This window comes from Rhamphochromis longiceps, linkage group LG14 (assembly GCF_057381845.1).
Source record: "Rhamphochromis longiceps isolate RC_006_pf linkage group LG14, R_longiceps_female_GT1.1, whole genome shotgun sequence".
Taxonomy (NCBI): Eukaryota; Metazoa; Chordata; class Actinopteri; order Cichliformes; family Cichlidae; genus Rhamphochromis; species Rhamphochromis longiceps.
Window position 1 is genome coordinate 27,098,184 of NC_140570.1, and position 17,783 is coordinate 27,115,966.

Genomic DNA, 17,783 nt, shown 5'->3' on the forward strand with positions numbered 1-17,783 from the left:
GTTTTCATTGATGCCTGGATGTTAAACTCAATTGTTACACCTGGCAAAGCAGCAACGTTCATCATTTTATCAAAGATGAAAGAATTTAGAGTTTTTAACTCTCAGTGATACTGCAGTGTACGTTTGACTTTGGGCCTGAAGTGGATGGAGTTTTGGACCCAGATTACTCCGCGAGGCTCTTGACTACGGTAGACGTAATGCTCCGACAATCCATCAAGCGGTGTGGTTCGTAGCTTACCAAAGTCGTACTAAAACATTTTTTGACATATTTTTGAGCGCCATGTACCACAAAAAATCAGTTCGAGATCAGTAAGCACAACCAGAATTCATACATAAGGCGCACCGGATTATAAGGCGCACTGTCAATTTTTGAAAAAAATTAAAGGATTTTAAGTGCGCCTTATAGTGCGGAAAATACAGTAAATAAAATTGAACTGAATTGAAGTTTATTGAAATTAATTGAATTGGGTGATTAGACTCAGATGACCCATCGTGGTAGAAGTAAATTAAAGTAAGTAAAGTAAAATGTTATTTTTAAAGCACCTTTCTAGATAAAACGATCACAAAGTGCTCCACAACGGGATGACAGAGTATAAAACAGAAATAGACAAAAGTTAACAAAATGCAATTCTAAAAAGATGCGTTTTTAGTTGTTTTTAAATGAGTCCACAGATCTTAAACTCAGACGAAGAGAGTTCCACAGTCTGGGGGCTACAGTGGCAATAGCTCTATCTCCCTTGGTTCTCAGCCTTGTATGCTGAATAACAAGTAGGCACTGATCACATGATCTCAGGGACCTCCTAGGGACATAGGGCTGTAAAAGTTTAGTAATGTAGGCTGGTGATTGTCCATGAAGAGCTTTAAAGCTCAGAACCAGAATCTTAAAATGCACTCTGAATTCAACGGGGAGCCAATGGAGCTGTAGTAGCAACAGTGTCACATGAGAGTACTTAGATGTTTTGGTCAGAAGCCTTTCTGCAGCATTTTGGACACTTTGCAGACGCTCCAGGGAGCCCTTGCTTAGACAAGTGAACAATGAGTTACAGTAGTCCAAACTAGTACAAACTGAAATGAATGAATATGCAATAACAATGTCCATACAATAGGACTTAATTTAGAAATGTTTCTTAAATGATAGAAGCAAGACCAAACCAGAGATTTGAGTGAACATCCAAAGTAAGAGCAGAGTCACAAATTACCCCTAGGTTCCCGATAGATGATTTCACAAATGTTGAAAGAGGACCAAGAGCATTCATTATCATAGGTACATGTCTGTCAGGACCACATACAAGGACTTCAGTCTTTTCTTCATTAAGTTGGAGGAAGTTGTCAGCCATCCAACCTTTGATGGATTCTAAGCACTCATTTAGAATCTGCAGCTTTGACACATCTTGGGGTTTAACAGAACAGAATCCTAGCAGCAATAGGATATAGGGCATGATCTTCTGGAGTTTGAACACTGGTGATGGTAAAGATGTAGACTTGATGGAGCTCTGAATGACTCAGTTGAGGTGGAGATGGGAAGGGGGTGGGTTGCACGAATGAGAGTCTGAAAAGGAGAATGACAGAGCACTGACATGGCCATGCGATCATATTAGATTCTTCTTCATTAGCCATCTTCTTGATGGGACCTGCAAAAAGACTAAAGGCCCCAACTTACAACGTATATAATACAAAACTCTCTATAAACACTATACAGGACAAAGCATGTTCCAAATGGGGGTTACACTCAAACATATGCATCCACTGTAGTGATGGGATTTCCGGCTCTTTTTAGAGAACCGGCTCTTTCAGCTCGGCTCACTAAAAAGAGCCGGCTCTTTCGGCTCCCAACCGGCTCTTCAGGTTGTTTTGTTGCTTTAATTAATTTATTATTAACAACAATCATCATCATCATCATCAACTTTATTTATAAAGCACTTTAAAACAACCACAGCTGACACAAAATGCTGTACATTGGAACTGTAAAATAAAATTACATGAGATATAAATAAAAAACAAATAAAAGAAGAGTGAAATCATTAATTAAATAACTACTTCAATTAAAAGAGAAAACTAACTCTCACTGAGGTTAAAAGCCAAGGAATAAAAGTGGGTTTTAAGACGTGATTTAAAAGTGGACAGTGAAGGGGCCTCTCTAACATGCATGGGCAAATTATTCCATAATTTTGGAGCCACAATAGAGAAGGCCCTGTCCCCTCTGAGCTTCCTCCTGGATCTCGGTACCTCCAGGAGCAGCTGGTCAGCTGACCTGAGAGACCGACAGGGTATGTGGGGATGAAGAAGCTCAGAGAGGTAAGGCGGGGCAAGACTGTGAAGGCATTTAAAAACAAACATAAGAATTTTAAAATTGACTCTAAAAGACACAGGCAGCCAGTGCAGAGAGGCTAGCACGTGGGTTATATGCTCTCTTTTTCGAGTTCCTGTTAGGAGTCGTGCAGCTGCATTTTGAACCAGCTGCAGACGTGAGAGCAATGACTGACTGACCCCCACATAAAGTGAGTTACAGTAGTCCAGGCGGGAAGAAATAAAAGCATGGATCAGTGTTTCAAGGTGCTGCCTCAAAAGAAAAGATTTTACTCTTGCCAGTCGCCTTAAATGATAAAAACTGGACTTCACCACTGCTCTGGACTTCACCAATTTAAAATCACTGTCCAACTTAAAACCAAGGTCAGTAACAACAGATTTAAAATAGAATTCCAGGGATCCTAAAACAACAGAGGAGGACTCACAGGGACCACTGGGTCCAGACACCAACACGTCTGTTTTCTTTTCATTAAAATTTAAAAAGTTTAAAGCCAACCAAGCTTTAATGTCATCTAGACATGTCAAGAGAGGTTTTATGGAGATGCCATCCTTGTGTTTTAGTGGCAAATAAATTTGGCAGTCATTGGCATAACAATGAAATGAGATCCCATGCCTTCTAAGGATAGAACCCAGAGGCAGTAGATACAGTGAAAAGAGCAGTGGCCCTAAAATTGAGCCCTGTGGGACGCCGCATGACAGAGGAGCAGAAGACGATTCGTAACCGAGAAGGCTGACAGAGAAAGTTCTATCTGACAAATAAGACCTAAACCAATTAAGTGCAGTGCCACCAATACCCACTACATCATGTAATCGAGAAATTAGAATATTGTGGTCTACGGTGTCAAAGGCAGCAGTTAGGTCAAGCAAGACAAGAACAACATGGTTACCAGAATCACATGCCAGAAGGATGTCATTAAAAACCCTTTTAATTGAGTCTCAAAGCAAAGCCAATGAGAATCAATAAGAGAATTGGTAAGGAATCCAGCCGACAAATTATATCAATAATGTAATCAATTCCCATCCCTATTAATGTATCGTGATGAGAAATGTCTCTAAAAGTGGTCAAAATTTTCTAAAGAAGGGTAGATCTAACGAACAAGTAAGGCCGCACAACACAGCCATGTGTCGTACTGTAAAAATTAAAATTAGAAATGAGTTTTTTCAAAGTTTTTTCAGCACCCAACACAAACAACAAGAGTGTAGAAATGAAAAGTGTTGTATCACACAGTCAAGAATATAAACAAATGCAGACATTCTTGCAATGGAATGACATGCGTGGCTACAGTCATCAACATGATCATCTTGTTAAAAAAATTCAGGATACTATATAATAATTTTAGCAGGCCTGTTTTTAAAGTAATGAATATGCATAATTAGTTTAATCATGCATGCAGTGTTATGCAGCAATTAATATCTTAATTACTGAAAAGCCAGTGCTGTGCTTTGCAGGCATTTCACATCAATAGCTTCCACAATAAACTGTTGTGGAAGAAATGACTGTCACTTTCTTGAGGAGACACAACATATATTATTCTCACCAACCTCAAATGTATACTGTAGTCCTAAACACAAAACTCTTGACATCAAACTCTTGGTCATCTACAGGTTATATGTGGAAGTCTGTATAGAAGAAATGTGAATTTTTACTGACAACAGACAAAATAGATTACTGACATTTGAAAATATATAATGAGTAGAGCAATTATTTTCCTTGTTGTTTCAAGCTTACCAATCTGAAATCACTGTGCCCTTTGGGAAATGAGAGAATGTCTGACTATATCTAATACTGTTGTTATAAGAACTGTGCTCTCATGCATATATGATAATAGAGCACAAACATGAAAACAGGTATCATCTTATTCCTCTGTATCCTCACCATGAACACAGTATCTGGCTGTGAACCGTTTGGCAGGTTTGATGTGCCAAGTTTTTTTAAGGAAGGTGACATAATGATCGGAGGAATCTTCCCAATTTTGATCAAAGAAATACTCAGCACTTCTACATTTGATAAGGAGCTGCCTAAAGTGCAGTGTGAAGGGTATGATTTAACACAAACTTTTTTGTTCATTTGTCATGCATGTATGTTTATTTGTGTTTTAATTCTTGAGATTGTAGTGTACATACATGTAAAGCAAAAGCTTGGTTACTTGTATCAATCACTGAAATGTCTTTAGGTTTGACCTGAGAGTTTTTCGATGGACACAGGCAATGATATTTGCCATTGAAGAAATCAACAACGATCCTGCTCTGCTTCCAAACATATCTCTTGGCTATAGGATCCTTAACTCTTGTGCATCTCCAACAAATGCTTTACGTGCTGCACTAACACTGGCTAGTGGAGTAGAGGAGGTAGATGTATCTTCTCATTGCCCTCCAGCTATATCTGCTCTCATAGCAGAATCTGGGTCATCTCAGTCAATAGCTGTGGCTGGAATTCTTGGACCATTTCATATGCCAATAGTAAGAGATAACTAGACAATAAGATACAATTATATGTTTTATGATGCTGCGTGCAAATAGTAAAAGAGATAAAACTGTATGTTTTATGCCATGTGATATATGTGATATTTTGGCATTGTATGATGTATTGTTGCATGCACACTGTTTCAGTGTTCTTTTCTCTTTTATAGATCAGCTACTTCTCAACGTGTGCTTGTCTGAGTGACAGAACTAAATATCCTACATTTTTTAGAACAATCCCCAGCGACTATTTCCAGGCAAAAGCTTTGGCTGCACTGGTCAAACATTTTGGATGGCAGTGGATTGGAGCCATACAGTCAGACAATGATTATGGACGTAATGGAATTCTTGCTTTTAAAGAGGAGGTTGAAAAATTTGGGATTTGCATTGCTTTTGTGGGTACAATTCTACGTACATACACTAAAGACAGATTTTTGAAAGTTGTGGAAATAATAAAACAGTCAACTGTCAAAGTAATTTTGGCTTTTGTACCTGAAGGTGACTTTTATCCTTTGATGAAAGAAATTGTGAACCAGAACATTACAGGAATTCAGTGGATCGCAAGTGAGGCCTGGATAACAGCATCTCGACCATCCACACCTGAAATATACACAGCTTTTGGTGGCGCCCTCGGATTTGTTGTGCAGAAGATGGCTATTCCAAATTTCAAACACTTTCTTACAAGTATTAGTCCTTATACAGATCCACATGCACCTTTCGTGAAGGATTTCTGGGAGATTATCGTGGGTTGCATGCCCGTTTTACCAGGAGCACGCACAAGTACTGATGACACAACCAAAAGATGTACAGGCAATGAAACATTAATGAATTCCGAGCATGTTTTCTTCAATGTCACAGAGCTCAGAGTGACCTATAATGTCTATAAAGCAGTTTATGCTATTGCACATGCTCTGCATCAGCTGGTATTTTGCCAACCAGTTGGAGCACAAACAATAAAGCGATGTTTGAATCTTTCAGAAATTCAGCCCAAGGATGTGAGAAATGGTGCAATTGAAAGTTACAATTCTTCTGACTGAAGAAGAAGCTCATAAAAAGCTGATAAATAATCCTTTCCTTTCTAGGTCAGTAAAAGCTTACAAAGGGTGAATTTCACAAATCAGTTTGGGGATGAGGTGTTTTTTGATGAGAATGGCGATCCTCCTGCTTCTTATGATATCATTAACTGGCAGTTGATAAATGGAAAAGTGCAACATGTGACACTTGGTCATTTTGCATCTGCTGCAAACGGCAATTACAAACTCAATGTCCAGGAGGAGAAGATCGTGTGGAGGACAGGAAAAACAGTAATTCTGATGTCTCTTTTTTTCCCATGCAGTACACTTTTAGTATCTCAACTTTATTTGAATTGTGGCAGTAAGATCATTTCAACACTTATTTATCATTGCTACAATACTTAAACATTTCTTTTGCCACAGGTCCCCACATCACTGTGTTCTAATATTTGCCCATCTGGTACCAGAAAAGCTCAGATTAATGGAAAACCAATTTGTTGTTTTCACTGTGTATCCTGTGCTGATGGAACTATAGCCAACTCAACAGGTAGACAAGTAGACCAATATATGAAGTGTATATGTCTTATCAAATCGAGCATACTCAGTATAATATCACATATTTAGTGTATACAAATAAGTAATATTTAAAATATTAATGTGGTAGGGCATCATCTTGATTTCTAATTAATTTCACTGCTTTTTCTGTCAAGGAAGTTAAATCTTTGACTAACACGGTCTCTCAATTCATTATTCACCCTTTCTGTTTATCATCAACAGGTGCAGCAGACTGCACACCTTGTCCAAAGGAATACTGGTCCAATGAGAGAAAAGATGATTGCATTCCTAGAACTATTGAGTTCCTGAAATATCATGAGCCCATGGGAATAGCTCTAACACTTGTATCCCTGTTAGGGGCCTCTCTCTCCTTGGCGACAATGGTGGTTTTTATTAACTACAGAGAAACTCCTGTGATAAAAGCCAGCAACTTTGAGCTGAGCTCTTTCTTATTGTTTTCTCTTTTTCTGTGTTTTCTCTGTCCTCTCACTTTCATTGGTATGCCAACAGTCTGGACATGCATGCTGCGCCACACCACTTTTGGTGTGACATTTGCCCTTTGCATTTCCTGTGTCTTGGGAAAAACCATTGTTGTTGTCACAGCCTTCAAAGCCACATTTCCTGGCAATAAAATTACTGGACAGTTTGGTCACGCACAACAAAGAATCATTGTTTGCTCCTGCACTTTGATTCAACTAATAACATGTGTGTTGTGGCTGACTTTAAGCCCACCTTACCCACATACGTTGTTCACATACAGCAATAGGATGATTGTTCTGGAATGTAACACAGGCTCTGAGTTTGCTTTTTATGCAGTGTTGGGATACATAGGGATCCTTGCAATCATTTGTTTGATCCTGGCATTTATGGCAAGAAAACTTCCTGATAATTTCAATGAAGCCAAATTGATCACATTCAGCCTGCTGATATTCTGTGCTGTGTGGATTACCTTCATCCCAGCATACACCAGTTCACCTGGAAAGTTCACTGTAGCTATGGAAATATTTGCAATTTTGTCTTCAGCATTTGGCTTATTAATTTGTATTTTTGCACCCAAGTGTTACATAATATTTCTTAAGCCAGAAAAAAATACCAAGAAATGGGTTATGGGAAAAATTATAAAGTAAAGAAACATGATATTGTTCTATGTTAAACCTTTATAAACCAAGTATCCTACAGGCCGCCTGGAGTTGTCTTCTAATTTTGGGTGTAAAATTACAAAATAATTCAGAGCACGGTGGCATTGTGTTTATCATTGTTGCCTCACAGCAAGATGATCCTTCAATTCTACCATCAGGACAGGGTGTTTCTGTGTGGAGTTGCATGTTCTCCCCGTGGGTTCTCCCCAGGTGCACCGGCTTCCTCCCACAGTCCAAAGACATGCACTTTGTGGGGATAGGTTAATTGGAAAATCTAAATAGCCACTAGGTGTGAATGCAGGAGTAAATGTAAGGTACACCCTGTCCAGGGTGTACCTTGCCTCTCGCCCTATGACAGCTGGGATAGGCTCCAGCACCCCCCGCGACCCTGAAAAGGATAAGTGGAAGCGAGTGGATGGATGACTTGATAGCATAAGTGGTTAACAAGTCATTTTAATGTAAAGCACACATGGTAAAATCTAGGCAGAGCTAATTTTGTTGTCTGTGTTTGGACAACAATACCTTGTGTATGCTTTGTACTAACACGAAACACCACATATGTTTTTTATTAAAAAGCTTGTTTTCTTTTTTTAATGAAATCATTTCAATTTTGTCTCTAGCACAAACAGTAGCAAAGTTACTTCATTTAAAAGCACCTCTAAAAAAAATGGAACCACAGCTGGGTCAGTGGTGAAAAAAGGGTCAGTGATGTTGCCATTTATGTTTTGATTTACATAAGCTATATTTCACTAGTACAGCTATAAGTATTTCAATGTCCTGTAACTTAGTAACACTATCAATGTAGCAATATATGTAACATATATGTTGTATATACGGCCTTTCGTTAAATATATACATTGGGGATATTTTAGACACATCTAGATCATGGCCAGTTTTAAAGAGAAGAAAGATTGATTGAGAGCTCAGACATTGCAATGCATTCTTCATAGTCCCCACCATAACGCACAAATTTCCCCGCCATCGGATCAATAAAGTCTCATCTTATCTTATCGTGCTGTTTTTCATGTAATATAGACATACACCCCCCTCCACAAACACATGTATGGATGTATATAAATAGATAGATAAATAGATAGCTTGTGATGGAGAGAAATAGGCTTTTGTGTACAACATTAAAAATGTAATGCAATGTAACTTTGAAAAATCAGATGGAAAAAGAATAAATCATAATTTAAAGCAAGATTACTCCACTTATACTATCAATAATTGTATATCCCCTGTCTGTGACCTTGAAAAGTGAAAAACTGTGGTAATTTAAACACCATGGAGCTAAAGCGTTTTTTTTGTTGTTGTTGTTGTTGTTTTTAGAGGTTGTTTTTCCCTGAAATGAAATGAAATTACATTTACTTTTGTATAAGTAAATATTCATTAAAGCCCTGCTGCAAATATTGTGCGACTTCTAGTTGGCGGTTGAATAAAATTTCCCTAATTACACACCTTCCTCTTTTTTTTTCCTAAATAAATAAACCCAAGTGGATGCTCTTTGAGCTTCTGAACAGCAAAATAGGTTTAGGCAGAAACTGAAATATAAGTAAAAGAAAACCTCAAAAACTCTCTCTATGTTATTTATTTGCTCAAAAATTTACTGTGACCATCAACTGGTCCATGTAAAATTGTAAATGTGGGCCATTTTTGGAAAGGATGAAGTGACTTTAGTAATGTGTCATCTGGATATCATGATAAAGTAGCCCACATGGTGAACTATGAATAATTTGTAGGATTGTTGTAAATTGATCCATAAAAATTGTGCAATTGAATTCTTAGTTATTATACAGTCCTGATCAAAAGGGGTGCCGATTGGAGCCCCATAAACATCAGCTGGTATCTGAGACTGAAGGGCTTCAAAAACAAAAAATGTCTTCAAAGGCCTAGTGTCCTTAAACGCCACAGAACTGACCATTTGAGCTTTGCAGGAGAGCATCAAACATGGGACCTTAAAGGGTGGAAGAAAGTTTTATTCTCTGATGAGAAAAAATGTAACCTTCATGGTCGTGATGGTTCCCAATATTACTGGCATGCCAAGCAGATCCCACCTGACATGTTTTTGACACGGCACAGTGGTCGCGGTACAATAATGGTCTGGGGTGATTTTTCCTTCAGTGGAACAATGGAGCTTCAGGAGGTGCAGGGGCATCAAAAAGCCACTGTCTATGTCCAGATGGTGCAGAGAGCATCCCTCATGACTGAGGGCCCTTGTCTGTGTAGGAACGACAGGGTTTTTCAACAGGACAACGCTACAGTACACAATGCCCGCAGGACAAGGGACTTCATCCAGGAGAATACCATCACTCTTTAGGACCATCCTGCGTGTTCCCCTAATCTAAATCCATTTGAGACCCTTTGGGGATGGATGGCAAGGGAAGTTCTCTAAAATGGACAACCGTTCCAGACAATAGATGCCCGCCGTGCGGCCGTCTTTACCACTTGGAGAAATGTTCCCACTCACCTCATGAAAATGCTTGCATCAAGCATGCTGCAACACATTTTATTAAGTGAAAACAATAACAGTGGAGTTACTCATTACTGAGTTCTTGTTTGGAACTTTCTGTTTTGGGGGGGTGGGTGTGGTTTTTTTTGGAGGTATGGTCCTAAGCTTTTAATAAGCTGTAAAACAACATGTTTCAGTTTAAGTGTTGTTTTCAAGAAATTGCATGAGTTTTTGCCATTTTTCAAGTGGTTTTAAACGTTTGATGGGATTTAACTCTTTCAGCTCCACAGCTGTAACATAATCTGCCCCATTTAAAGATCCCATCCACAACCCATTCGACTCTTTAGTATAGGGCTGGGTATCGTCACTGATTTCGAGAATCGATTCAATTCCGATTCACAAGGTCCCGAATCGATTCGATCCACGATTCAATTTAATTCGATTCTATTCAATTTGAATCTGGGAAATTTTGACAGAAATATTATAATTCAGATCAGTACATTTACATATTTTTGTATCTATAAAAAGGAAGCTGACACACGCAAGACTTTATCAAAGGTGTGAGCATCACAGCAGATGCCTTTGTGTCAACATGAAGGTGATTTTCCTGGCCTGGGATTTTATAAAAATATTCTGCAGTACATCAAAAACGAAAGAAAACCATTAATCAACACATGATTGTAATCTGAAGTTACAGCGGTTTTATTAGAGACAGGGCTAAGCATTTTGCATTTTGCATAATTTTAAAAAGTTTAAATTTGTTCAGTATTGAACGGCAGAAATTAGGTTTTCTTTTCGGAAGTATATAAAACGCACACAATGCACCCGACCCCTATGGCGCCTCCTGCGGGTGGTGGGCCTGCGGGAGGATGGGCCCATGTCTCCTCTTCGGGCTGTGCCCGGCCGGACCCCATGGACTAAGGCCCGGCCACCAGACGCTCGCCCTCGGGCACCCTCCCCGGGCCTGGCTCCAGGGCGGGGCCCCGGTAACCCTATCCCGGGCAGGGTAAACTGTTCCCTCGGTGTCCTTTCCATAAGGATCTCGTTTGCTTTGCTTAGGCTGCTGCCCCTGCGACCCGGCCCCGGACAAAGCGGATGAAGATGGATGGATGGAAGTATATAAAACGAAAAAAAAAAAAAAAACGTCGGCCGACAGCGCTGTAAACAACGGTAGTCTTGTGCGTAACAAGTAAGCGAATAATGAAGAAAACAGATTTTTAGACGGGAAACTGTTCTTGAAGTACAGAGAGAGAGAGAGAGAGAGAGAGAGAGAGAGAGAGAGAGAGAGAGCTGTGCATCGTGGTCGAAGCAAAACAGTAAAATTAAGAGTGAATACATGACAATGTTTATGTGAAGCATAGTTTGGATCTTCTTTTGCTGCTGGTTCGGCCAATATTGTTTGGAGAGAATTCAAACTAACAGCTTTAGAATCAGCGCATAAAGGGCGTGAACACAAAGCGCGGACCCGCCGACAGATCAGAATCAGCAAACTGTCGGCTTTCAGCCCCGACCGTGAGAAAGGCAACATCTAACTGATTCTGATCCGCGGGTCACGCTGTGTGTTTAAGTCTTTGTGCAGAATCCGTGTTCCTGCTCTCATTTACTGTCTTAGCTGTTTGGTGGTGGTTGAAATTTTGTGAGATTTCACCTGAGATTCTGGCATTTCGGGCAAAATAAATTTATATTAAAAAATTGATTCAGGATTTTAATGAATCGATTTTATGTTATCCAAGCCAGAATCGATTTTAATCAATAAATCGATTATAAAAACCCACCCCTACTTTAGTATTTGTTCATCTTTTATGTAATTACACAGTTCCCTATACACACACACACACACACACACACACACACACACACACACACACATATATATATATATATATATGTATATATATATATATATATATGTATATATATGTGTATGTGTTACTCACATCTAGATCGTTCTGGCTGATTTTACAGCAGCCTTTATATTAAAAATATGTGTAAATCATGTGATCATGTTACTAAGCAACACATCAAACCTCAAAATTCATTATATGATGAATAAGTCCATCTAAAGAAAAAAAAAGAACTTTTTTGCTTCTCTGTTTTGCCTGTCCAGTTGCTATTGCTATTATTATTAAATATATCTATTGAAATCGTTTATCGCTGCCTTTAAGATCTGTTATGAGACAAGGAATTGGCACTGCAACCCGTTCTCACTCCCAAAGCGTAACATTTTACGCTAGGTGACAAATCGTCACCATATTACGTTTTCGGCTACCCACCACGTTCCTAAATGACGACCTCGGAAAAAAGAGGAAATATGAGAACCGTCTGGACTGAATCTACACATGTTCGCTCTTTTTATTCAAATCGCTTAGAAACACGCTATTTAACTTCATTAAAGTCCTGGTTAAGGTCAGGAATAAGGTTATGGTCAGGGCTAGGGATAAGGTTAGGTTTAGGGCTGGAATACAGGGCTGGAACATCTATTACCGCGGAAGCGTCATTGCACTGGATCCCAGCCATAACCCGCCGCGTACCATAAGAACGCCGAAGGTCTCCTTTCGCGTTCCTCAGGAACGCCGCGGGACGTGACAAAACGTCGACATGTTACGCCTCGGGAGTGAGAACGCTCTGGGCACAAAGGTATAGATTACACAAAATTGTAATTTAATAATAATGCTGCCAATGAATCACAACAGATTTTTTTTCATGCAGTATAGACACACACACGCACACACACACACACACACACATACATGTATGTAGATAGATAGATAGATAGATAGATAGATAGATAGATAGATAGATAGATAGATAGATAGATAGATAGTTTTGTGTACAAAAACAAAAATGTAATGCAATTTAACTTTTAAAAAGCAAAATCAAAACGAATAATTCATCATTTAAAGCTAAATTAATCTACTTATAGGGGCAATAATTGTATTTACCCTGTCTGTGAAAAACTGAAAAACTGAAAGACTATGGATAACTTGTACATTACCTAGCTAAAGAGTTTTCTAAAGTCCCTTTCAAATTTCTTTATGATTAATGTGCATTGCAAAAGTAGTTTTAGACACTTTTCGATACAAGATAGTTTACTGACATTTAACAATACGTGTAGAGCATTAATTTCCTGATTCCAAGTTTGCCAATCTAAGATCACTGAGGCCTTAGGGAAATTATAGCACATTGACTACATGTAATACTGTTGTTATAAAAACTGTGCTCTCATGCCTATATGGCAATGCAGTGCAACATGCAAAGAGGTATCCTCCTATTTCTGTGTGTTCTCAGCACAGACACAGTATCTGGCTGTGAACTTTTTGGCAGGTTTGATATGCCAAGTTTGTTTAAGGAAGGTGACATAATGATCGGAGGAATCTTCCCAATTTTGATCAAACAGATACTCAGCACCTCTACATTTGATAAGGAGCCGCCTAAAGTGCAGTGTGAAGGGTATGATTTAACACAAACTTTTTCATATGTCATGCATGTATGTTTATTTGTGTTTTCATTCTTGACATTGTACTTTACATACATGGGAAGCAATGGCTGGGTTACTTTATGACTTGTATCAATCACTAAAATGTCCTTAGATTTGACCTGCGAATTTATCGATGGACACAGGCAATGATATTTGCCATTGAAGAAATCAACAACGATCCTGCTCTGCTTCCAAACATATCTCTTGGCTATAGGATCCTTAACTCTTGTGCATCTTCTACAAATACTTTACGTGCTGCTCTAACGCTGGCTAGTGGAGCAGAGGAGGCAAGTGCGACTTCTCATTGCCCTCCAGCTATATCTGCCCTCATAGCAGATTCTGGGTCATCTCAGTCAATAGCTGTGGCTGGAATTCTTGGACCATTTCATATGCCAATAGTAAGAGATAAAGTTGTATGTTTTATGATGCTAAGTGATATTTGATGTTTTGGCATTGTATGATGTATTGTTGCATGCACACTGTTTCAGTGTTTTTTTTCTCTTTTATAGATCAGCTACTCCTCAACGTGTGCTTGTCTGAGTGACAGAACTAAATATCCTACATTTTTTAGAACAATCCCCAGCGACTACTACCTTGCAAAAGCTTTGGCTGCACTGGTCAAACATTTTGGATGGCAGTGGATTGGAGCCATACAGTCAGACAATGATTATGGACGTAATGGAATTCTTGCCTTTAAGGAGGAGGTTGAAAAGTTTGGGGTTTGTGTTGCTTTTGTTGCATCAGTTCTACGCACGTACACAAGAGATACATTTCTAGAAGTGGTGGAAATAATAAAACAGTCATCTGTCAAAGTAATTTTAGCTTATTCTTCTGAAGGTGACTTTTATCCTTTGATGCAAGAGATTGTGAACCAGAACATTACAGGAATTCAGTGGATTTCTTGTGTGGCTTGGATAACAGCACCTCGACCATCCACACCTGAAATACATAGATCCTTTGGTGGAACTCTGGGATTTGTAATGCAGAAGATGGCTATTCCTAAACTTAAACACTTTCTTACAAGTATTAGTCCTTATACAGATCCCAATGCACCTTTCGTGAAGGATTTCTGGGAGATTATCGTGGGCTGCACACCTGTTTTGCCAGGGGTACATGCAGCTACTGAGGACACAACCAAAAGATGTACAGGCAATGAAACATTAATGAATTCCGAGCATGATTTCTTCAATGTCACAGAGCTCAGAGTGACTTATAATGTCTATAAAGCAGTTTATGCTACTGCACATGCTCTGCATCAGCTGATATTCTGCCAACCAGTTGGAGCACAAACAGTAAAGCGATGTTTAAACCTGTCAGAAATTCAGCCCAAGGAGGTGAGAAATTGTTTAACTGAAAGTTTAAATTGTTCAAATAGTCTGAACAAAACCAATAATTGAACGTTTATACATACCTAATACATAATCCTTTCCTTTCTAGGTCAGTAAAAAGTTACAAAAGGTGAATTTCACAAATCAGTTTGGTGATGAGGTGTTTTTTGATGAGGATGGCAATCCTCCTGCTTCTTATGATGCCATTAACTGGCAGTTGATAAATGGAAAAGTGCAACATGTGACACTTGGTCATTTGACATTTGCTGCAAATGGTGATTACAAGCTCAGCATCGAGGAGGAAAAGATAGTGTGGAGGACAGGGAAAACAGTAATCATGATGTCTCTCTATTTTTACATGCAGTACACTTTTAGTATCTTATCCTTTAGTATTCTCTTGTTAACACATAATCATTTGCCTCTAAAATACTTAAATATTTCTTTTGTCACAGATGGCCACATCGGTGTGTTCGAATGTTTGCCCAGTTGGAACCAGAAAAGCTCAAATTCAGGGAAAACCTATATGTTGTTTTGACTGTGTACCCTGTGCTGATGGAACTGTAGCCAACTCAACAGGTAGACAGAAACATATCAAGAGTGTATATCCTGTAAACGTTGAACGTGTACATTATAACATGACATGTTTAGTGTCTAAATATAGCTAATATTTAAAATATTAATGTCTTACTTGCATCATATGCTTTTTTTAAGTAGATTTTGTAATTTATTATTATCCCAAATGTACATCTAGATACACCACTGACCCTTTCTGTTTATCCTCAACAGGTGCAGCAGACTGCACACCTTGTCCAAAGGAATACTGGTCCAATGAGAGAAAAGATGATTGCATTCCTAGAACTATTGAGTTTCTGAAATATCATGAGCCCATGGGTATAGCTCTAACACTTGTATCCCTGTTAGGGGCCTCTCTCTCCCTTGCCACAATGGTGGTTTTTATCAACTACAGAGAAACTCCTGTGATAAAAGCCAGCAACTTTGAGCTGAGCTCTTTCTTATTGTTTTCTCTTTTTCTGTGTTTTCTCTGTCCTCTCACTTTTCTTGGTCAACCAACAGTCTGGACATGCATGCTGCGCCACACCGCTTTTGGTGTGACATTTGCCCTTTGCATTTCCTGTGTCTTGGGAAAAACCATTGTTGTTGTCACAGCCTTCAAAGCCACATTTCCTGGCAACAAAATTGCTGGAAAGTTTGGTCATGCACAACAAAGAATCATCATTTGCTCCTGCACTTTGATTCAAGTGGTAATATGTGTGTTATGGCTGACTTTAAGCCCACCTTACCCACATACGTTGTTCACATACAGCAATAGGATGATTGTTCTGGAATGTAAAACAGGATCTGAGTTTGCTTTTTATGCAGTGATGGGAAATATTGGGATCCTTGCAATCATTTGTTTGATCCTTGCATTTATGGCAAGAAAACTTCCTGATAATTTCAATGAAGCCAAATTGATCACATTCAGCCTGCTGATATTCTGTGCTGTGTGGATTACATTCATCCCAGCATACATCAGCTCTCCTGGAAAGTTCACTGTAGCTGTAGAAATATTTGCAATTTTGTCTTCAGCTTTTGGCTTATTAATTTGTATTTTTGCACCCAAGTGTTACATAATATTACTTAAGCCAGAAAAAAATACCAAGAAACATGTCATGGGCAAAACTACAAGCTAAAAGTAAAAAAAAAAAAACAGTAACAATTTATATTATGTTGCCATTTTTGTGTTTACATTATTGTTATTATTATTACATTTATATTACATTAGTAGACATTACGAGTCACTTACAATTCTGTGACACATTAAATAACAGAGTCTGGGTATATGCATATTTAAATTTAATTTTTGTCTGATAAAGGATTTATAATTAACATTACAGTACACTGCAAGATATGTTTTATGCTGCTGAAAGAAATGGATGTGAGTGAGTAGTTATAGACCTGTACACAAATGCAACAAAATTTAAGATAAAAAAACAGACTCTGGCCTGCTTATCAGTCTCTAACACCATTACAGGCAAGATGCAGTAAATCCTTTGAAATAACCATGTGTTCCACGCTGTACAATGAGTGCTATTCATAAATGGGAGAGAGATCTTAATAATGAATATACTTAGGAGTATTGGAAAGGAGCCATTACCATAGCTAGATCTACTTTTACTTGCAACCGCTTGCTTAAACCCAATACAAAATTTTACACCGCCTATATATAGCTCCTAATGTTTTGCATGAGATTACACCGCATGTATCCCCTTTTTGTATCAAATGTCAAATACAGACTGGTACCTTTTCCCATTACTTCTGGGAATTTAAACTAATCAAAAGATTTTGAAGTTCCATATCTCAAGAACTCAGCAATATTTTTACGAATCGGACCTAAAGGGACCCTGGATTTTTTATGCTTGGTTTACCTTCAAAAGAATCAGCATTAACTTATTTGCAGCATAAACTAGATGATAAACTATTGTTGCTGGACTGGAAATGTATTCTTATTAACTGGGTTGAGGATAACCCTCCCACTGTTACTTTGTGGTACAGGGAATTGTTAAGAGTTATTCCTCATGAAAGAGTTGCTGCCATCTTAGGAGGAAATGAGGATTTGTTACTCAATGTTTAGTCTCCTTTGCTTACCTACTTCCCAGATGATTTGTCTCAACTGTTGAGAGGGGCCGGTTGTCTTTTGGGTGTCTCTAGGTAATTAGGAAGTGAGCACAAAGGATGGGAGTTCACTTTGTATCTTCTTTTTTAACCAGCAAAATAAGAACAATATTTTGTGTGTACATAAACACCTTCCTCTGCCTTTCCCAATAAATGAAAAAAAACTGGAGTAAACTTTCCCTTCTACCACGTTCTCTTAGCTCCATTTGAAAGGCAAAACAGGCCTTGAGACAACTGCTGTTTGGCATTATATTTGCATTTATATGTAATGTAGTGGGCCATTTCTGGAAATGATATAGTGCTTTGTACCATCTAGATTTAATACTAAAGTGACCTATATGGTAAATTGTAAATAATTTCAGGAATGTTGAAAAGAACAAA

General features: G+C 38.5%; 2 protein-coding genes across 2 annotated transcripts; both read left to right on the forward strand.

Moving 5' to 3' along the window:
- The first annotated feature begins 4,256 nt into the window (after nucleotides 1–4,256).
- LOC146654226 (extracellular calcium-sensing receptor-like) lies at nucleotides 4,257–7,462 on the forward strand. The gene is made up of 6 exons (XM_085380260.1): nucleotides 4,257–4,345; nucleotides 4,482–4,767; nucleotides 4,938–5,510; nucleotides 5,850–5,972; nucleotides 6,204–6,327; nucleotides 6,564–7,462. Exons 1-6 carry the CDS (start codon nucleotides 4,257–4,259, stop codon nucleotides 7,460–7,462), a joined length of 2,094 nt encoding a protein of 697 aa, XP_085236386.1.
- Nucleotides 7,463–13,284: 5,822 nt separating this feature from the next.
- Nucleotides 13,285–16,420, forward strand: LOC146654227 (extracellular calcium-sensing receptor-like). The gene is made up of 6 exons (XM_085429302.1): nucleotides 13,285–13,373; nucleotides 13,514–13,799; nucleotides 13,911–14,483; nucleotides 14,839–14,961; nucleotides 15,182–15,305; nucleotides 15,522–16,420. The coding sequence occupies exons 1-6, from the start codon at nucleotides 13,285–13,287 to the stop codon at nucleotides 16,418–16,420; spliced, it is 2,094 nt and encodes a 697-aa protein (XP_085285428.1).
- The last annotated feature ends 1,363 nt before the right edge of the window (nucleotides 16,421–17,783 follow it).

Excerpts from the sequence above, each read along its gene's own strand:
- LOC146654226 (XM_085380260.1), top strand. The coding sequence starts at position 4,257 with ATGATCGGAGGAATCTTCCCAATTTTGATCAAAGAAATACTCAGCACT. Across the intron at positions 5,973-6,203 it reads GGCAGTTGATAAATGGAAAA|GTCCCCACATCACTGTGTTC; the intron begins GTGCAACATGTG and ends CTTTTGCCACAG. Across the intron at positions 6,328-6,563 it reads AACTATAGCCAACTCAACAG|CAGACTGCACACCTTGTCCA; the intron begins GTAGACAAGTAG and ends CAACAGGTGCAG.
- LOC146654227 (XM_085429302.1), top strand. The coding sequence starts at position 13,285 with ATGATCGGAGGAATCTTCCCAATTTTGATCAAACAGATACTCAGCACC. Across the intron at positions 13,374-13,513 it reads CCTAAAGTGCAGTGTGAAGG|ATTTGACCTGCGAATTTATC; the intron begins GTATGATTTAAC and ends AAATGTCCTTAG. Across the intron at positions 14,962-15,181 it reads GGCAGTTGATAAATGGAAAA|ATGGCCACATCGGTGTGTTC; the intron begins GTGCAACATGTG and ends CTTTTGTCACAG.